At 57.2% G+C, this 20,190-nt stretch overlaps 3 protein-coding genes across 3 annotated transcripts; 1 reads left to right on the forward strand and 2 right to left on the reverse strand.

Annotated features, from left to right (window-relative positions):
- Window positions 1-13: 13 nt before the first annotated feature.
- BCV69DRAFT_284929 (putative ser/thr protein phosphatase 2A regulatory subunit A) lies at window positions 14-2,433 on the reverse strand. Its single transcript, XM_025493225.1, has 4 exons — window positions 1,875-2,433; window positions 1,529-1,777; window positions 849-1,446; window positions 14-749 (listed from the first exon to the last, which is right to left on the reverse strand). Exons 1-4 carry the CDS (start codon window positions 2,187-2,189, stop codon window positions 52-54), a joined length of 1,860 nt encoding a protein of 619 aa, XP_025345784.1. The 5' UTR covers window positions 2,190-2,433; the 3' UTR covers window positions 14-51.
- A 194-nt stretch (window positions 2,434-2,627) lies between these two features.
- BCV69DRAFT_314509 (hypothetical protein) lies at window positions 2,628-13,315 on the forward strand. The gene is made up of 5 exons (XM_025495121.1): window positions 2,628-7,747; window positions 8,372-8,554; window positions 8,671-8,978; window positions 9,072-9,884; window positions 10,133-13,315. Exons 1-5 carry the CDS (start codon window positions 2,708-2,710, stop codon window positions 13,068-13,070), a joined length of 9,282 nt encoding a protein of 3,093 aa, XP_025345785.1. The 5' UTR covers window positions 2,628-2,707; the 3' UTR covers window positions 13,071-13,315.
- BCV69DRAFT_68642 (ARM repeat-containing protein) lies at window positions 13,197-20,094 on the reverse strand. The gene is made up of 4 exons (XM_025495446.1): window positions 19,950-20,094; window positions 19,757-19,852; window positions 19,091-19,678; window positions 13,197-18,996 (listed from the first exon to the last, which is right to left on the reverse strand). The coding sequence occupies exons 1-4, from the start codon at window positions 20,013-20,015 to the stop codon at window positions 13,324-13,326; spliced, it is 6,423 nt and encodes a 2,140-aa protein (XP_025345786.1). The 5' UTR covers window positions 20,016-20,094; the 3' UTR covers window positions 13,197-13,323.
- Window positions 20,095-20,190: the final 96 nt, after the last annotated feature.

A 20,190-nucleotide genomic window follows, 5' to 3' on the forward strand; every position in this document is an offset into this window, starting at 1 on the left:
CCAAATGCACGTCCATCCCCCTTGAGCTTCGCTTCTTCTTCTACTCCTCGTCTACTGGCCCAGAGGCTTCGTCAAGCCCGCTCCCACCTCGGCAGCCGCATTCGTACCCGTCACAGCAGGCAACGGCATCGCAACTGCCTCGTTTTGAGCAACCAGGGCTACCTCCAGACCTTTACCCGCAAAGAATCTCACATCTGCATCTGAATCCTCCTTGAGCTTCTCCAGTGCAGGAATGATCTTGCTGCTGATCACACCTCGTCCTTGAGGCTCCTGGCTCAACACAGAGGCCAATACCTCGAATGCTCGAGCCACATTGAAGCGAATGTTGGGAATGGGGTCCTCCACCAGCGAAAGCACCGTAGCCAGCACAGAGTCTGTAATCGCCGACGTGTTCAGCGAAGGAGCCATGGTGGTAATGGCAAAGATCGTAGTCATCCGGTACAGATAGTTGGGGTGCACGCCCATCTGCAACACCTTGGGAATGATCGTCTGTCGAGCCCACTGAATACCAAAGACGTCCGTCAGCTTCTTGAGGTTGATCGTGGCAGCCTCACGGATAGAGAAGACTGTGTCGCCCAGCCACGACATGCACAGATTGCTCAACTGCTCGTCGAAGAACTCCACGCCCAGCTGATTTGCCAGGAGAGGAATGTACTCGATGATCGCCTGACGCACTCGCCACTGCTTATCCTCGGCAAGCTCCACAATGGCAGGGAGAAGTGATTGTGAGAGGAGGTCGATGCCGATGACTGTTGAGAGGGAAAGCAGACCGAGGTCGTCAGAAGATGCTCATTCATATGCCGGAGGGCAGTGACGGCCGCTCTTCCACGTCTGTGAGCGCTACTTACTCTCGTTGACCTGCTCGAGCTTGGAAATGATGTTGAGCCTCACGTCTGGGAAGTCGTCCTTCAGCAATTGCAGGAACAAGGGCAAGAGGTGCTCAATTGTAGCGTCCTTGCCGAGGAGGGGAGCGAGACCGCTGATCTGGGTACCGAGGGCGGCTCGTACGTGTTGCGAGTTGTCTGTAGAGAGCTCACGCACGCAAGGCATCAGGCGAGCCAGGATGATGTCCTGGTCCACCAGCTTTGCAAAGCCTGGAATCTGACCCGCTCCTGCTGTTCGCACCTCGGCTTCGTTGTCCTTAAGCAGTGCAACAAAGGCAGGGACCAGGTCATCTCGAACCACATCCTCGCCTACAGCAGAAGCCAGCTTGACAAAGTGGTCCGCTACCATGTACCTCACTCTCCAGCTCTTGTCCCAGACTGCTCCTCGGATCGAAGCCAGAAGATAGGTCTTTGTCTCTGCGTGATCTAGGACCTCGGCAATTGCGATCAGGTCCTGTACCGTCAGAAGTCTCACCGAGTCCTGGTCATCAGTGGAGAGCTTGCGATAAAGGGGGATCACATCTGAGACGACGAGCTCCTTCGAGAGATTCTTGGCGAAGGCCTATGTGTCGCAACAGGGTAGGGCATGTCAGCTTTCGTTTCCTCGTGACGTTGACGTCCTCGACACTACTACGCCAACTTACCCCAAGATCCCTGGCTGCTGCCCTCCTGACCATGGGCGTGTCATCATTACAAAGGGCGCCGAACATCTTCCTCAGATCCTCCTGTGTCTTCTGTCCCACTTTTCCGTACACGGCAGCGAACAGAGAAGCTGCGCTTGTCCTCGATGTGAACCAATCGCCGCCAGAGAGCCTCTTGAGGAGGGGGATATAATGCTCCTCGATTTGTGACTCTGAGATGACTTCTGCTACTTTCGTGATGGACTCTGATGCCTGTGGAGAAGAAGTAGAATCAAAAGATGATACAAGAAGAGTCAGCGAGTGAGTCCTATGACGGCGATTTCGCGACATGCCCTATCGCCTTGCTTACCTTCTCTCGAACCACCGTCTCCTCTACTGCAGCTAGGTTCTCAAGGGGTCCCAGCAAGAGGTGGGCATATTGAGGTCCTCCCAGGTACTCTACGAAGCCAGATCCGAGCTCCTGTGCGAGGGCGAGCAGAACTTCATCTTCATCATCCAGGGAGTCCTGCAAGAAAGGAATGAGCTCGTCCCTAGCCCTCTCCGGACCCAGAGCGAGGGCAATGGTGGAGATCCTGTGAATGGCATTTAGACGCAGAGTGACATCGTCCGACTTGAGCTCATCGATGAGGATGGCAATGGGGTACAGTTGGTCGTCCTGATCCATGTTCGTGCACGTAGTAGGCGTTGACCCTTGGTATACGGAAACGTTGTTCTAGAGGTGGAGCGCGTTCGAGCGAGTCCGGCTGCCCCAGAAGAGAGAGGACAAGGCAAGGTGCTGTAGTGAAGTCGTGAAAGCGAGCGCCAGGTCTTGCTGATCAGAAGAGGAGAGCAACAAGCACAGTCGTAAGGGGTCTGGTGGAGTTGGCGGTGAGGACGAGAAGGATTAACGATGAAGGGGATGGTAGATGAGTGTGTATCCTGCCTGTGTGCGTGTGTGTGTGTGTGTACGCTCGCCGGGATGAGTGAATGGCTGGCGTGAGCGAGGCCCAGGCGGATAAGCACCGCGCGACGTCCAGTGGAGCTAAGAGACATATTCAAGCCCCGACGCGGCCTGACAGTTCCCACACGGAAGTGGGGAGGCACGGATACTCGGCCGCGATGACTACATCCTACCACGGCTCACCTCTCGTGGTACTCAATAGCAGCCAGCATGCACAATGAGAAGCTATAGCCGCGCTGGTCATGCCCTCCTCGGCTACCGAGACCTTACCCAGAAACAGTGGCGGCAGCAGTGCAACCACGTCAAAGGCAAACCCTTCAGCATCTGCCTCGTCTTCCACATCTTCCGCACAGCGGCCGCCGACTGGTGAGACACGCAATGGCGGCGTCCACAATGAGACCGGAGATACCTCGGCGTATCTGCCACCCAACCCTCCGCTGATACGCGTGCGTCTGATCAATATCGATCACGTACTCTGCAGACCCGGGCCTCATGACCGCACAGACTGTGCCTTCTTGCCGCCAGGCGAGTCGCTACGCAAAGTACCGGTCCTCAGGATCTTCGGTGCAACGCCAGCTGGACAGAGAGTATGTCTGCACCTCCACGGAGTATTTCCCTACTGCTATGTACCATACGAGGGCAGTCTGGATCCAGATCAAGTCCTCTTCTACATCTCTCGACTTGGAGCAGAGCTCAATGGCGCCATCACAGCTTCTCTGCGCGGTAACCCAGCAACACCCGAGAGCCGCCAGCACATTGCTGCCATTCATCTTGTCAAAGGTACGCCCTTCTACGGCTACCATGTTGGCTGGCGGTACTTTCTGAAGATATCTTTCGTCGATCCGAGTCACAATTTCCGGCTGGCCACGATCCTTCAGAGCGGGAGAGTGATGAGAACCGAATTTCAGCCCCATGAAGTTCACATCAGATACCAGCTGCAATTCATGTTGGACTACAATGTCTTCGGCTGTGACTACATAGATCTTCAAGACGCATCATTTCGGTTGCCCGTGCCCGAGGCCAATGGCAGGGACTATGAGGGTTGGAGATGGGATACGGACACAGTGCCAAAGTCTCTCGTACAACCAGAGGGAGTCCACCGAACCTCCTTCTGCGCATTAGAGATCGACTCGGCTGCCAAGTACGTGCTGAATCGCCGCAACATTCATGCCCGACCCATTCATCACGACTTTGATGAGGATGACCATGCAGACTTGGGGGCAAATGAAACGCTCGTGCCAAGTCTGAGCGGTTTGTGGGAAGAAGAGGGCAAAAGAAGGATCAAGGCCGGCTTGCCTGCCACGCCACCTCCTCCTGACCCTTCCAAAGACCAAAGGGTGCTGGGTGAAGGAGAGGCGCCCCAGTGGATGGCAGAAGAGCGATTGAGAGCGCTCCTGGACGCTAGGATCACATTAGACCAGAGGGCAGGCGGTAAGAAGAAGCCGAGAGACTTCACAAAGCCTCATCCTCTCGATCGTCACATCGCTACAACATTCGACAGCGTAGAGATCTTTCACCGAAAAGCTCACGAGGTGCCAGATAGCGAGAGCTCGGCAGACTCCAAGGGTCGCAGACCCACACAACCACCGCCAAGCACGCTCTTTGATCTAGAGCACTTTGTTTCTCAAGGCTCTCAGGCTCGATCGCAGTCAGACAACATAAAGGAAGAGCTGGACGCAGAGTTTTTCGGCACTCAGGCCTTTCAGAGTGATATTCTCGAAATGGAGGCGCAGTTGGGTGGTCAAGACTCTGACGACGAATTTGACGAGGACTTCGATGGAGCTGAGCATAACGGTGCGGATGACACTTCTTCAGAGCCTCGCACACCTCGCAAAGATCGCAGTTTTCGATCTTCGACCCCAAGAACACCGGTCACGCCGCATAGGCAGACGCCTGCGAACGTCAGTAATGCCAAGTCTGCATTGCGTACTCCATCGAAGGCTCTTGCATCAACGAATACTGTCCGCTTCCACTCTCCGCTTCGACAAGGATCCACTTCGCGGCCTCCTTCTCCTGACAGTCCGGCAGACGTTGTCGACGCATCCTCGCCCCTCTTTCATAGCAGTCTCCCTACTCAGAGATCTGGCGGTCTGCCTGCCGCTACGATGGGGACGTCTGAATGGTGGCAAGCTCATCTGACTGCACAAATGAAATGGAGGGAGACTGCACAGACACAAGCTGCTCACAGAGTGACGGCAACTCAAAGCAAGGGCGGTATGACTGGCAAGACGACGATGGCCACACCTCCCCGCAGCACAGTGCCTGCACTTACCCAATTGGTGGCGTCTCAGACTTCGACGTCGACGCGCAGCAGCAATAGTGCGACGGCAAGGTCAGATATGCCCGGTCCGTCTGCCGCTTCTGCCGCTCCGCGCTCTGGTCTGTGGACCTACGCCGTACCTGCGCCAACAAAGCTCGAGGTGACTGCCTCCATGTCTCTCTTCGGGGTCCCTGCCATCGACTATCAGGATCCGTATTATAGCAACCCCGTCGATGTACCGGCCTACTCTCGCGAGTATGCAGGGAGAAGCTGGCGCTTTGCCTCGAAGACTATTCGCTACTTACCGGACTTCCCTGTCATGCAATGGGCTCAAGACGAGGAGAAGGGGTTTGACGTCACTCCACCGGGAGGCTCAAAGTCTTTGGCTCGCAATATGTCCGCTCGTGCCCGCAGGGAGGACATGGCTTCGCCTTTCATATCTCCGCCTAAGCCATCGGAGGGTCCCAAGTGGTGGCAGTACGGTCCGCCCCCACCAAGCCGCGGCAAGGTGCTGAGCTGGTCACGTACACAACGCCGTAAGCAGCGCAAGCTCGTGAGGGCTCGCCAACGAAGAGCTGCGGCTGCCACGCAGGCGAAAGTCTCACAGCCCTCGGGAGGCTCCTTTGGCTTCAAGCTGAGTCAGCGAAAGCCGGCTCGAAATGTAGTGCGGGAGAAGCAGCACATGACTATCCTAGCACTGGAGGTGCATGCCAACACCCGCGGGACATTGCTGCCGGACCCAACAAAAGACCCCATCGAGGCTATAGTCTACTCCTTTCAGAATGAAGACGAGGGCCTCGACGACACAGGGTCGAGACCCGGTCTGAGGACAGGGATGATTATCCTCAGCCCTGATATCGCTCGACCAATCATCGGCGACCGTCTCGGCCTCTCGCACCTTCCAATCGTTGTCGTTGAGAGCGAGCTGGAGATGTTCAACGCTCTGGTCGACTTGGTGCGAGAACTCGATCCCGAGATTCTCGTGGGCTTTGAGATTCACAATGGATCCTGGGGCTACGTCATCGATCGAGCCAGGCATACGCTGGAATTCGACCTTGTCCCAGAGCTGAGCAGGGTGAACAACCAGTCGACGGGCACTGCCGGCGGCAAGGCCGACAATTGGGGCTGGACGCAGACTTCTGCCCTGAAGATCACTGGGAGACATATCCTGAACATCTGGCGGCTGATGAGGGGAGAGCTCAATCTCAACGTCTACACGTACGAAAACATCGTCTTTCACCTCTTGCACTCTAGAGTGCCCAAATTTCCGCACACGGCAATGACAGAGTGGTACTCCTCTGGCAGACCATATCACATGGGCAAAGTCTTGAAGTATTGGGTGGAGAGAGTGGAGACCGATCTATTGATCATTGAGACTTCCGAACTGGTCTTCAGAACAGCCGAATTCGCTCGCATCTATGGCATCGACTTCTTCTCGGTCATCTCGAGAGGATCGCAGTTCAAGGTCGAGTCGGTCATGTTCCGTATCGCGAAGCCGGAGTGCTTCCTCTTGCCCTCTCCCAACACCAAGCAAGTGGCTGAGCAGAATGCTGCCGAGTGTCTGCCACTCATCATGGAGCCTCAGTCGGCATTCTACAAGGGTCCACTGCTCGTGCTGGACTTTCAATCCCTATACCCGTCAGTCATGATCGCACACAACCTTTGCTACTCGACTTGCCTTGGCAGAGTAAGCAAGTTCCAGGGGACAGACAAATTCGGTATAGTCAATCTCGAGCTGCCCAGTGGGTTGCTCAACCTGCTCAAGGACGATATCAACATCTCCGCGAACGGGCTCGTCTATGTGAAGCCTCACATACGTAAGAGCTTGTTGGCAAAGATGCTGACCGAAATCTTGGATACGAGAGTGATGATCAAGGGCAGCACCAAGGGAATGAAGAGCGACAAGGCCTTCATGCGACTCCAGAATGCACGCCAGCTCTCTTTGAAGCTGCTGGCCAATGTCACGTACGGCTACACGTCTGCCACGTTCTCGGGACGCATGCCCTGTGTTGAGATTGCAGACTCCATTGTGCAAACAGGCCGAGAGACACTTGAAAAGGCGATTGAGCTCATTCATGCGACCGGAAAGTGGGGAGCTCAAGTTGTGTATGGAGATACTGACTCTCTATTTATCTACCTGCCGGATCGCAGCAAGGACGATGCATTCCGCATTGGCAATGAGATTGCAGACGCCGTCACACATCAGAATCCCAAACCGATAAAGCTCAAATTCGAAAAGGTGTACTTGCCCAGCGTGCTGCTTGCGAAGAAGAGGTACGTCGGCTTCAAATACGAAGCGTTGGACGAGGAAGTGCCGGAGTTCAATGCCAAAGGTATCGAGACGGTCAGGCGAGATGGATTCCCTGCCTTGCAGAAGATGCTCGAGGCATGCATCAGGCTCCTCTTCACGACTCAGGATCTGAGTCTGGTCAAGTCGTATTGCCAAAAGCAGTGGAGGGCAATCCTTCAAGGTGCAGTCGCTGCTCAGAACTTCACGATCGCAAAGGAAGTCAGGCTCGGCAGTTACAGTGAGAATGGCGTGCCACCTCCCGGCGCAGCCGTCTCGACGCGAAAGATGCTGAGGGATAGGCGGAGCGAACCTCAGCATGCTGAAAGGGTGCCATACTTCATCACACAAGGAGAGCCAAAAGCCAAGCTCAACGATCTCGCAGTCTCTCCTGATGAGCTGATCGCGAATCCTCAGTTGCAGCTCAACGCCCTGTACTATATCCAGCGCGGAATCATCCCACCTCTGCAGCGCGTCTTCAATCTGCTCGGAGCCGATGTCGAAGCCTGGTTCAAGGAGATGCCCCGTCCAGTCTCGAACTCGAGTCATGCATCGGCAACAAACGACATGCGCCTGACGTTGATCGACCACTACAAACGCGACGTCTGTTTGAACTGCGCTCGACCTACAGAGCGAGATTTGTGCCTGGACTGTCGGCAAGATGCTTCTGCGACGATGTACTCTGTTCTTGCTGAGCACTCCGCCAGCACAAAGAAGGTGCAGGGCATCGAAAGTGTCTGTCGCCATTGTTCCGGCTTGACTGGGGTGGAGTTGAGTCCATGCGTCAGCTTAGACTGTCCTGTGCTGTACGAGAGGGAGGTGGTGCGGAGGAAGGAACGCTCGGCGAGGGAAAAGTTGGCCAGGGTAGAAGTGCTTCTCGAGGAATGAAGTGTGGACAGACAGGGCGGATAGTCCCGAGTGAAGGACAGCCACAGCGCATGGACGTGAGTCATGTGGATACCCAATACCAATACCTGCTTTGTCTCGTCACGTCACTTGCTCGCCCGCATGACTCTTTCGACCTTGACCGTCGGCGGTATCGGTGATGAAGCCGGCTTTGGCCTGGGCGCGACGAGGCTGTGCTTGGCTTGGCCCGCGCAAAGTGTTGCTCTCGGCGCGGAGCTTCAATTTCACGGCCGGTGTTGGTGTCCATTTGCATCCGCGGCCCCTGTTCACAATTCTACATCGCGATTGCCAGTGTCTCCTCCTGCTCTTCCGACTACTGATCATCCTCACGAACACTACGCATACACGATACCCCTGACACCACTCGCATACTATTCGCAATCACGATTAGAGGAGTCTGCGCTGCTCCCTACCGATAGCACTCTTCTGCTTGTATACCCGGCTCCAATATAGTCCGACAGCACTCAGAGCTACATCAGCAGACGAATGGGTCTCAAGGGGCTGGTTTCCAAATACTTGTGGTTGGGAGAAGGGTCAACTGGAAATGGTGATGAAGCCGTCGAGACGAAATACTCTCAAGGGATAGGAAACAATGGTGCCACTGTTACAAGCAATGGCAGAGGAGCAGCAAGGGACGTGAGTAGCGGGTGGAGAGAAGTGAAACAAAGTGGGGTGAAGTGTCGCGACCTTGGTCTTGAGGAGTGCTGACATTCGTTCACTCGCCGTGACTGCCACTTTGCCATGTTCTGCAGGCTCGCTTGACAGCTGTCACGTTCTACACTCGCCTCTTTGCACTCTTCTCCTTTTTCATCGCCCTCTGCCTAGCCATCGCTCTTACAGTGTTCCAGGAGAAGTGGGTTGGCAAGCCCTCTGGTCTCTCTGGCTTTCTCCTCTTCTGCATCTCTTCCCTCCTGCTGGTCATGATCATCTTGACAGCAGCACCTCTGGCGGCGGCAAGGACGCAGGGGAAGAAGGTGGCGCAGTTTGACAGGGCGTTGAGGGAAGATCGAGTGGGCTTTGTGCTGATGGGGTGGTGCTTGTCCGTGGGCTTCCTCATCTCGTGAGTCAAGAGCAAAAGGACATCAGAGAGACGCTGTGCAGCTGAGTGTACGTAAGACGCTGACACCTGCCCTCCTTTCCGCTTGCTCCTCAGTCTGACCCAGCTCATCTCGTCACTGGTCTCCAAAGCCTGCAAGGATCCATCAAAAGACCCTCATGCAACCACATCGCTGGGGAACGACGATGACTACCAGAAGGCTCTGGGCAGCTTCTGTGGCACAAAAAGGGCAACTACTGCTTTCCTTTTGATGGGCTGGCTAGCATGCGTTGGCCTCAGTGTTGTCTTCTTGCTCAACTTCAGGCAATCGCGCAAGGCAGGGCCTCGAATTCCGCCCTTTGTGCATCCTGGAGGAGCTTCGGAGGGACCTTTCCACGCAGTCGAGGGAGAGGACCCTGACGATGACGCGTACGGCAAGGGAGCGCAAGATGAGGACTATGCTGCCAGGTATCGCGGCTACGATGACCAGTACAACTACACGGCAGCAGTTCCAGGCACACCCGCTCCACCGGGCTCGTACGTGAACCCGCTGGCCGACGTGCAAGCAAAGTACGGAATGACACAGCCTCTGGCCATCTCGCGCCCGTCGTACGACCCGCCTCAGCCCAGTCAGCCCAATCCAGGGCCGCCCTCAAATCCTTTTGCAGAGGCCTTGGCCAATGCTCAGCCGCTGATGAGCCGGCCACCTCCGGCTCCGGCATATGAGCAGCATCCAGAGCCCATCAATGTTTACCAAGCCTATGGAGGGTACGAGGGAGCGGGAGACTCTGGGCACGGTGATGTACGTGTATACCAGCAAGAGTATGTAGAGCATCCATATCAGAATCAGGGAGGGTATGCAGAGCAAGGCTACTATGCCCAGCAGCAGCAGCAGCAGTATGCGCCTGTAGATTACCAGCCGCATCCGAGGTAGCGGCCAGGATGGATATACCCACTAGAGCGGGACACCACCATTTCCATATATACCTGCCACAAGCGCTCTTGTACATAGACATCCATCCTTGTTGCCCCGCTCTGAACAATGGCTGATGTGACGAGGTGTGCAGAGAGGGGCTGCGACGATACATGTGCGCCAGGCGGAGTCTCTTTCCGCCCGACGCGCTCGCGTAGACGAGGTGGAGTCGACCTTTTTCCGTCGACCCTTCTCATCTTGGTAGGCGACCCTCATCACCCATCTCCTCCGCTGAGCGCTCCTCCCTTGCAGACGCTGACACCTCTCACGATGCGCTGCTAAGCGTCAAGGTACCGTCGCCAGCCAAGAAGCGCTCCTCCCCAAGCAGGAGAGACGTCAAGGTGTCTCGCGAAGAAGGGCGCGGGCGCGGGCGCGAGGGCGAGATGGATGGGTATGATGGCGCGAGGGACGCCGGCGCCGTATTTGCCACTCCCTCGCATCATGCCTTTGCCGTACCCAGCATACCACCGCCACCGCCTGCTCACACTCATCGCATGCCATACGAGCCGCCACCCACGCCCAGCGGTCTCTCCCAGCTGGCCCACCTGCTTGCTCCTGCGCCTCCGCTTCCCCTCTCTACCAGCGGCGCGTCTCCATCCACCTCTCGCAAAGCGTCGGCGCTGAGTCCGTACGACGTCGCGGGACCTGTCTCTTCCTCGGCCTCTCGTCAGCGAAGCTTTCATCCCGCGTCTAGTCCAAGGGCACCCAGCAAGTCTCCAAGACCGAATACCTCGCAGGGCAGACCAGTAGAAGAACGCAACTCAGCATCCGCGTCACAGTCCGACTCTGGCTCCAACGCTGGCTCCAGAGTGGAAGCTAGCTCGCCCTTTGATGACGATGAGGACGACGAAGACGAGGACGAGGATGGGGATGAAGACCTCGTGGAGGAGGACGCGCCCATAGATTGGTCGGCCATTGATGCCAATGCCTTCTTCCAGAATTGGCTCCTACCGGGAGGAATAGGGGAGCAGCAAGAAGCGCCACCTTCCCAACGGCAGGTGGAGCCTGCCAACTTTGGGACGTCCATGCTGCCACAGCAGGTGTACACGCCCAACGGGTCTGTAGCGCCTGTGAACCACAGCCTCTATGGTCATCAGCAACAATCACACCAGCAGGACCAGCAACAACAGCAACAACAGGATCATTCTGTCCCAGCTGCCTCGCCAAATCTTTCAGCCGCAATTGAGATTTTGACAAAGGTCCTCGGTGAAGGACAAGAGGTACCTTCGCAGGTCCTTGAGATGCTGCTACAGTCCGTCGCGCCCACACTGGGCTATCAGCCACCCACGCCTAGTCAAGAGCCGGGCATCGACAGTCTCGTGCCTATTCTGAAGGATCTCATCAAGAAGCAGCAACAGCAGGAGCAGCAGCAGATGCAGAATGAGAGTGTCCAGGCGGGCAACGGCTTATCAGACGGTGTCCAGCAGCCTTGGTCAGGAGTCATCCCTCAACCGCGGAGGTCTGCCGCTGGACCATCCCCAATGCCAAACGTCTCATACAGCTCCATGACGCCGCATCATCAGCCCTTCAATTGGATACCCCTAGCAACCCCGGCAGACGATGACGAAGAGGATGACGAGGACAAGGACCCGTCGTACAATCCCACGACTCTCACAGGCGCACTGGGAATTCAGGATGCCCTGCAAGAGCAGATGAGCCAATTCCTCAATTCTCCCTTTGCTGTAACTCCGGCGGGACCAAGCAGCAATCGTCCGTCGCCTCTGCCTCAAGCGGTATCTCACCAACCTATCCAGTCTGCTGCAGCTACGGCATCTGTTCGCTCTTCACCTCGCAAGGCCCAAACGCTTCAGAGGAGACTCTCAACGGGATCTGCTTCTGAGAAGCAGTCTTCTGCCACCACTGCGCGTACTGGCATTAATGCAGCTGGACCCGTCTCTCCCTCACCAGCCAGCGAGAGCAGACTGGGACCTCGAGCAGAAGCGAGGAAGAAGGCGTCAGAAAATTTGCGTTTTGGAGACGAAGCAGGGCCTTCTTGGGATGCTCGGGGAGGAGGTGCGGCAGCCGGAAGGAAGAGCAAGAAGAGGGGCAGGGCCGACACATACGACAGCGAGGACGAGAGCAGACAATCTGCGCGAGATCTCTCACGTAGTCTCCCAGAAGATGCATCGACGCGGCGTGCTACGGCTCGACGACGTGACAAGGGTCGTCACTCGAACGCTAGCTCTAGAAGGAATGCAGGAGGTCGCGCTGGAGACGAGCAAGACAGGCTCGATCTCACTCCTTCACGCTCTCCTTCTCCGTCTCGCTCCTCACCCAATGGGAGAACCGAGTCGCCTACTCCTTCGCCTGTCAAGAAGCAATCCAACGCTGGCCGCAAGCCCATCTTTGATACCGAAGAGGAGCGCAAGGCCAAGCGTGCACAGCAGAATCGTCTCTACCAGCAAGAGTACCGTGCTCGGAAAAGGGCTGAGAAAGATGTTCAGGTGGATCGTTCGACAAGGGCTCCTGCTGCAGCAGCAGCAGCAACGGGCAAGGGCAAGGGCAACGCGTCTGCAGCGACTTCGACTGCAGGACAGGGCAGAGGTCAAAACAACAACAGGTCCGCTCAAAAGTTCACATCCTCAGCAGCAGGCCAAGAGGACGCCGCCCGGCTGCGCGAGGATTACGAGGAGATGCGCGAGGAGAATGCAGAACTCAAGGCGGAGCAGCGTCTCTTGCGTGCGGAGATGGAGCGGCTGCGCAGGGAGAACGTCGAGTTGCGAGTCGAGGTTGAGGTTTCGAGACGTCTCGCCATGGGAGGAGGTGGTGGAGGAGGAGGCAGCCACAGCAGCAAGGGTAGCGCTGCGCAGGGAGGAGGGGCTAGAGTCGTCTCACGCAGTAGAGGCAACGCCGGCAGCACTGCAAGGCGGGGTAAACGTCGCTCTGACCTAGAGCAACAGGACGAAGGAGAGGATGCTTACTCTTCAGATCAGGAGGGCTCCGCAGCGTCTGAAGGGTTCTCGGACAGCGAGCACGAGGATCGTGAGCCCAGCGGCGCCTTCCGGCGAAGAGGTGATAGTCGGCCCTCATCAAAGACTACTGAGAGAAGGGCAGGCGGCAATAGTCACAATGCTCGGCCGAGAGACCGCGAGCGAGATCGCGGGTCAGGCAGGCCTCATCCTCACTCGAGAGGATATCGTTGAGTGCGGCACAGCGTAGTGCTCGGCAACTCCACAAGGACGCGACAGGCGGTATTATGCGATGCCTTCTGGACGCTTGCCTTTTGGTCAGTGATTTCATTGTACATGTACACCTATGCTTCTCGACCGCCTCTGTATCATCCACATTAGAGACTGCTGCATCACTCAGCAGTCGCTTCAGATCAATTACACATACCCCATTTTGCCTGAACTTCTCAATATAAGATCATTTGCTCGCGGTGCTGCTCTACGTTCCTCATCCAAAGCTCTTCAAAGCAATGCTAGCCCCGGGCGTTCCACTCCCTGACGCGCCCGCTGACCTCGGAGGGCCATCTGCAGCGCTCCCTCCTCCTGCACGCCCTGCTCCGCCGCCTCTGGCAGCCTCGACAGCGTTGCGAATGCTGGTCTCTAGTGTCTCTCGCTCTGCACCTCCAATCCTGCCAGTAGCCTCCTTGAATGCCACAGGGTGGTGTGAGGCAAGAGAAAGCAGCGTCTGGACTGCCAGTGTGTGCAGGGGGGGCACTGCAGGTTGGGCGTTGGGGTCGAGACTGAGGATGAGCGTGGGCAGCAGGACAGTGAGGAGTCTGCCGCGATGCGAGTCAGGGAGAACACTGCAGAGCCCCTCGAAAGCCTTGAATGCTTCAGCTGTGACACCCAGGCTGGCGGTGGTGAGCTTGCCTTGTGATCCCACGTTTGCTGCGTACTCGACCATACTCGGAAGCAGCTGGCCAACGCAATACTGCAGCGCTGGACTCCCTTTGCCCGAGCTGAGAAGGAGCGAGCGTCCACACTGCGCAGCGGTCATTGCCACCTGCTGTTGCTCTTCATCACTCGTGTGAACCGCGGCCATCTTTGAGGTGATGTGATAACATGCATGCTCGAGCGCGGCTTGACTCAGCTTCACTGAGGCGGAAAGACTGGTGAGGACAATCGTCGTCGTCATCAGGCAATTCTTCGTCTTGTTGATGACAATCTGTCCTGCTCTGCCCCGAGTCTCGTCCATTGCGTTGAGAGCGGAGGACAGGAAGCCGTGCAGAGCTCGAGGAACAACGTCGCTCGATGGTCGCATCGTCGCCGTTGAGCGCTCACATATGTCCTTGAGGGTGGATAGCGTCGGACTGACCAAGTCAACCTCGACGTGCTCGTCGCGGAGCATATCGGAGTAGAGGTAGAGAGCGATGGACATGAGGTCCTCCTGTAGCGTGGGACCAAATGTGTCTGCAACGGTGAAGTATGCAGAGAAGGCAGCACGTACGAGCACAACCTTGTCGTCTGCCAATCCCGGCTGAAGGCGAGAGCGGGTGATGACAGAGACGATGATGCGGAGAAGCTGCGTCAGCTTGGCGCTGGAAGGGAGAGTGGAGGGGCCAGCCGGAGAGACGGCCGACGTGGGCGTCCCATCTCCATCCAGCAGACGCTCCTTGTAGCCTGTGGTCAAAGCCACAATCAGCTCTACCACTTTTAGCTGGATCTTCATGCTTTCCGTCATAACGATGCGATAACACAGATTGCAGAGCTCCGCAAACTGCCCTTCTTGCAAGAGCGCTGTGCCCGCATAGACTGGGTTTGCCAAGCAGCACATCGAATCGAGCGCAGCTTGCATGATCCGCACCTGTCGAGCAGCCTCGATGGCGTTGCTAGAAGTAGAGCCAACGTGGGAGGCGAGTGACTCAAAAGCCAGACCATAGAGTACAAAGAAGAAGATGGTCGGCTCGCTACGGAAGGCGGAGGGCGTCGGAGGTGGAGAGGTAGCGCTCACGACCTCGCCATCCATGGCCTGCGCGACGATTGGATCGTTTTGCTTCATCAACACACTGATGGCCTGTAGCATCTTGAACCAAGACTGTTGGTAATGAGGGTACAAGACATCCCGGGCAAGACCAGCGTACTGTGAGTCGAGGCTGGGATTGACCACGACTGCCCCCGCGCTGCCGCTCATGAAGTCCATGCCCATACCGCCAGCAGAGCTATCTGGATCGATCTTAATCTTGGCATACTCCCGGAGACTGCCGATCCAGTATGGGGCCAGGGAGGGCAAATGCGGTCGCACTACTTGTACTAGGTACTCCTGCGTGACGCTCGCCACCTCGAGCTCACTCCAAGCTGTGAAGACGGCGACCTTGAGCATAGCGGCAGCGTTCGGTGAGAGGTCCTTGACATCGCCCAGGGACTGCATTTCGGGGTCCATGCATGATGTTAGGGCGGCCACGAGCTGCTTGAGGATCCTGCCCATCCTGTCCACCTCTCGCACCACGCCGGATCCGACGAAGACGGCGCAGACTCGCACGGCAGCTGCAAGTACCTCGGGTGTGCTATCTGCGAGGAATGCAGGTGTAAGAGCCGCCGCAATAGGGGCCTGGTGCTGCTCGAGCAGCAGCGCTTCCTCAAAGTCGGGATCTCTGGCTAGCTTGAAGCACTCAATGACGTCTTGCAACACCACCAATCCTTCGAGGCGAATCTCTGCATTGGCGGCTGTACTAGCAGTGAAGGCCATTCGGATGAGGTCAGTGACACGACTGCTCATCAGGGCGCGAGTTTGTTGAGGCGATAGATTGGGAGGAGGAGCTGCAAAGTGCTCGAGTCGACCCGAGCGGCGGACGACGGCGAACACTTCGTGCAGGCATTGAAGGGCGAAGAGCTGTGTCCTCCACCGACTGCCCTGCAAAGCAGCTGCGTCATTACCAGCTCCTCCATCTCCCAGGTCGATGGCAGCAGCTTCCTCATCTTGCAGCATGCCAGGCGGCGGAGCGGCTGCGGTCGTTGCCGCTGGCTTGGGACCCTTGGCGACTCTGCTCATGATACGCTGACACAAGTCGATCCAGCTGCCTGGACTTAGGTCGGCTGTTTGACGCAACCAGCTGAGAAGCACCTCTCGGACTCCGTCCATGCTAGGCTCCAGATCGAGCTGGGCGAAGAGGTCAGCCACCAAGGCATCGCCCCCAACTTTGCTGACCAACAGCGCTTGACGTTGGACAAGCTGATAGAAGCCGTGAATGGCGGCGAGCTTGCGAGGTCGCTTTCTTGATCGTAAATGGTCTGTCAGCTGGCCGATGTAAGCTTCGACATCGAGCTGATCGGCTGCAAAGAGGCAGAAGTGTTGGGTAGCTTTAGTCGCCTCCACGACGGCTCCGTCATCCTTTTCTTTCGAGAATTCGCGCAGCAGAGCGTGGATGAGGGCTGTGACTTTGGAGGGTTCCTGCAGGTCGGGACCCAATACGCCGATTAGGGCACTGATCACCCGACAAATGGCCTGGTGAGCGGGCAATTCAGCTCGAAGGTTGACGGAACCAGCGCTACCGCCCTCTGGCTCATGTGTGTCTAGCATGTAGAGTTTGACGAGCATGCCCAGTGTTGATGTGACGTAAGCACTATAGCTCAAGCTGGCCGCTTCGATGACGTATCGCAGGGCTTCTAGAGCAGAGTAGTGGACGGTAGGATGTGGGTCGCTAGACAGGGACATGAGGACATTGACAATGGTCTTCGTCAGCGGTCCTGCTGAAAGACCGCCTACCTCACTGTAGATGGCTCCGAATGCAAGAGCGCAGCCCGCTCTCGCATCCGGATCTCGGTTGCTGACGACCTGGTCGACGAGGAATTGCACTTGACTCGACATGGCATGAGAGCCAGCCACTGCCGCAAGACGCCCATACGTCTGGCTACTGACGGAGCGCAGGACAGCATCGCCGTGCAGAAGGGCATCTTTTAGTACCTCGCGTAGGGCCGTCGTCAAACGGTCATTGTTAAAGCCAGCCGGCCGCTTCCCTGCGATGCCAATTCCACCTTGCATGGCTACCCTCAATGCACCCAATGTGGCAACGCATGCGTTGATCTGTATGGCAGCGCGCCTGCCAGGGTTTCTGTCCAGCTTCGAAGAGCGGCTGTAGGCGAGCATCGTCTCAAAGGCGGAGATCTGAACATCGCGAGCCTGAAAGGGTAGCAGGATGGCGAAGAGCTCCAACGCAGCATCTACCATTGCCGTTGCAGGAGGCGGGGGCAGGGGAGGCTGACTGCGTGAATTTTCATCGTAGCGGGCAAAGAGGACGAGAGGATCGTGCTCCGCTGCTCCCAGCACAGGCCGCCTCTGCAAAGCGTCAATTTGAGCCTCGATAGAGTCACGATTGAGAAGGTCGGGGCGAGTTGTAGCACTGGTGGATCGGTAGCGCTCAGAACCAGATGCCTCGGCTATGAAAGTCTCCTCGTCTCGCTGCAGACTTGTCACTCCAAAGCCGTAGCCATCCTGCATGGCCCACAGTGTGGTGAAGGTACCCGCGCTAGCAGCAATGGCTGCCTGAGCAGCCGTGCCAACGTACCGGTCTGGCTCGGCAAACGCTTGGAGAGCGACGGGGATGAGCGCGTCCTGCAGGGGTTCCATGGCGGTGTTGGTGGAGAGGGAAGAGAAGCACTGGAACAGGCGGCGACGAAGCATGTGCTCGCGGTCCAGCAGCGTCAGGGAGCTGCGTTCAGCGCCTGGGATCTCCTCTTGAGCGAGGTGAGGATGCTGAGAGGAGAAGCCGTCTACGAATGCAAGTGTGTTGCTTAGCAGGGCTACAATGCGTCGAGCAGTGTCCAAGGTGAGAAGGCTGCGGCTGTTGTGATTGAGAAAGGCAAGGATGCAGCCGAGGGTGTTCTCTCGTACATGGAGCAGGAAGGCCCATTCGGCATCAGAACGGGTAGATGGGCCAGGCGTCGTGTCTTTGGCCGTAGGCTTCGGCAAGGCATTCCTCCAGAGGAGCAGAAGCTGGGGCAGGTGGGAGCGAACAAAGTTGGGTCCTAGCGACATGAGAGCACCGAGCAAAGTCCAAGCAACTTGAATCTCGACGCCAGAGATTGGCAAGGAGTGGTTGCCGCAATTCTTGAGGAGCTCTACGGCTAGGGTGAGGACTTGTGAGCTGACATCAAAGGAGGTGTAGAGAGGACGCGAGGGGATGATGGCAACGAGAGCAGCAAGGCCTCGGGCGTGGCCGACGGCTCTGCGTGTCAGCTCAGCACCTCCGCGTTCTCCTGCGGTATCGAGTGACACGAGGTCTTTCTTGACGGTGTCGATCAGAGCAGCGACGGTGGTTGGTAGCTGATTGGGGTTGATAGTGCAGAGGACGCGCAGACACCAGGCTGCGCTAATTTGAACAGAGTGGCTGGGATGTCCAAGACAGCGCAGCAGGGGTTCATAAAGGGCGTCGAGGATCTGCGGTGGAGCTGTGCCCAGTTGGGACAGCAGTCCTGCGACTTCGTTGAGGGCCATCACGAGGGTATACTTTGAAGGTGGTGCTGGCTGGCCTGGCATCACTACCGGCCATCGCTTGATGAAGCTCTCACAGATTTCTTGCACTGCCAGGACCTGTGCAGGCTCCCCCAACATGCGCTCCCCGATAATTCGGCGTAAGATGAGCTGAATGCCTGTTCGTAAGCTCAAGACCTCTGCGCGATTGGCAGTGGAGCGGAAGTGGTTTGGAAGTTCGTCAATCAGATGACGCGCGATGAGGGCGTAGTTGGCTTGCGTCCAAGTAATGCCTAGTGTTGTCATGAGGGTCGCGTAGACGTCTAGGAGGGCAACGCGAGTTCGCTTGGAGCTCGATGATCTCTGAAAGGGCTGGGCAATCTGGTCGAGGACTTCTGCTGGGGAGAAGAGTGTCCGCGAAGCTCCCCCCGCTGCCGCTGAAGCAGCTTGCTGCGCTGCTGCCTCTTCTTCCTCTGAGTCGGCGCCATCAGCGCCTTCCTTTTTCTTCTTGGCTGACCGCTTTGCAGAAGTCGGGGGTGGGGGAGCAGAATTCTCCGCCTGTGTAGAAGCTAGCAGGCCAGCACAGAGGCGAGATAAGCTGCGTTTCGTCACGTAGTCGGCGGTCTCCAGGGCTTTGAATGCTGGCGAGATGACGGCTTCGATTTCGCTCCGACTGGCGAGGTAGTCGGTCTGGTCGGCTAATGACAAGATGCACTGGCGAGGGGCAGGGGAGGGAGTGGTCAGGGAGAAGGGGAGAGGATGTCAGCTAGGTAGCCTTTGCAAGGTGGTCTCCACTGATCCTGCTCACCTCTGTACAGCCTCGGACAATGGCTCCAGCTTTGTCCGCCAAGCCCAAGCGCAGATTCTTGACAATCTCCTTGGCCGGCTGATCGTTGAGACTCTTGGCTCCCACGAGCAGAGCCTTTTGCAGACATGTGAGCGCATGGTAGCGCAATATGACTGGGGATGCGCTGCTTCTGAAGAGCTTCTGTGTGAGGGCCGTAATCTCCAGAAAGAGGGACATGACATTTTGGCCCTGCACTGCGAAGATCTCCCCGAGGATGTAGAGGGCCGCGACCTTGGCTTCCTTTTCGGCCACGTTTGGCTTGATCTTTGTCGGCTCCTCCCCGGCGATGCGTAAGAGGGAGTGGGAGGTCTCGAAGAGGGATCGCGATTCTGCTCTTTGCAGCAGCAGGATGAGACAGCGAGCGATGAGTTGTCTTGCTGGGCGGCCAGGCTTGGGCATCTGAGCTGCAGGAGTACGGCCCTTGGAGGAGGAGGAAGGCAAGGGGGAAGGCGAGGAGGTTCCATCGCTTTCGCCGGCGGCAGAGGAAGAAGGTGAGACGATGCGGAGGAGCGTCTTCTCCAGCTCCCTTTGTTGAGCCAGCAACGTGGACTGCAGGAGGGGTGGAGGGAGTATGAGCGGAGGAAGCCGAGTGCAAGGAGAGCTCCGCCGTGGCTGCTGGCTACTCACTACGTCTGCCTTTGTGAGCGCCGTCTCTACCTTTGCGAGCCATTGTAAAAGAAAGACTTCGCCTTGTTCCGAGGTAGCAGCTGCTGTGAGTTTCGCCTGGTACGCCCGAGGTGGGAGGGAGTTGGGAGACGCAGAGCGCGCTAAGCTATGCTGCATAGTAGACCACCATCACCGGTGCTCTCGGCCCACTCACCTCGTCTAGCTGTAGATCATCAGCATAGCGCCTCTGCCTCTCGGCGTCGCTGTCCGAGGTGCTCATGGCAGAGGGATCTGATGGGGAGGAGAAGAGAAGAAGGGGTATATATGCGGTTCAATGGCAGTGGAGTAGGAAGGAGTCGTCTGATGGTGTTGGACGCAGCGGGGCGCGTGGCTGGCTGTGGCTGCTCGACTCGCTCCCTTTCCGCAATTGCAGCTGTTTCTTCCTCCACGGCCAT

The sequence above is a fragment of the Pseudomicrostroma glucosiphilum genome (genome assembly GCF_003144135.1).
Source record: "Pseudomicrostroma glucosiphilum strain MCA 4718 unplaced genomic scaffold BCV69scaffold_15, whole genome shotgun sequence".
Classification (NCBI taxonomy): domain Eukaryota; kingdom Fungi; phylum Basidiomycota; class Exobasidiomycetes; order Microstromatales; family Microstromataceae; genus Microstroma; species Microstroma glucosiphilum.

Coding starts and splice junctions, on each gene's coding strand:
- BCV69DRAFT_284929 (XM_025493225.1), bottom strand. CDS start 2,189: ATGGATCAGGACGACCAACTGTACCCCATTGCCATCCTCATCGATGAG. Junction 1,447..1,528: donor CAGCAGCCAGGGATCTTGGG/GTAAGTTGGCGT, acceptor TGCGACACATAG/GCCTTCGCCAAGAATCTCTC. Junction 750..848: donor GCTCGAGCAGGTCAACGAGA/GTAAGTAGCGCT, acceptor CCCTCTCAACAG/TCATCGGCATCGACCTCCTC.
- BCV69DRAFT_314509 (XM_025495121.1), top strand. CDS start 2,708: ATGCCCTCCTCGGCTACCGAGACCTTACCCAGAAACAGTGGCGGCAGC. Junction 8,555..8,670: donor GCAGAGGAGCAGCAAGGGAC/GTGAGTAGCGGG, acceptor CATGTTCTGCAG/GCTCGCTTGACAGCTGTCAC. Junction 8,979..9,071: donor TCCGTGGGCTTCCTCATCTC/GTGAGTCAAGAG, acceptor CTTGCTCCTCAG/TCTGACCCAGCTCATCTCGT.
- BCV69DRAFT_68642 (XM_025495446.1), bottom strand. CDS start 20,015: ATGAGCACCTCGGACAGCGACGCCGAGAGGCAGAGGCGCTATGCTGAT. Junction 19,853..19,949: donor ATGATCTACAGCTAGACGAG/GTGAGTGGGCCG, acceptor CGGGCGTACCAG/GCGAAACTCACAGCAGCTGC. Junction 19,679..19,756: donor CGCTCACAAAGGCAGACGTA/GTGAGTAGCCAG, acceptor CCCCTCCTGCAG/TCCACGTTGCTGGCTCAACA.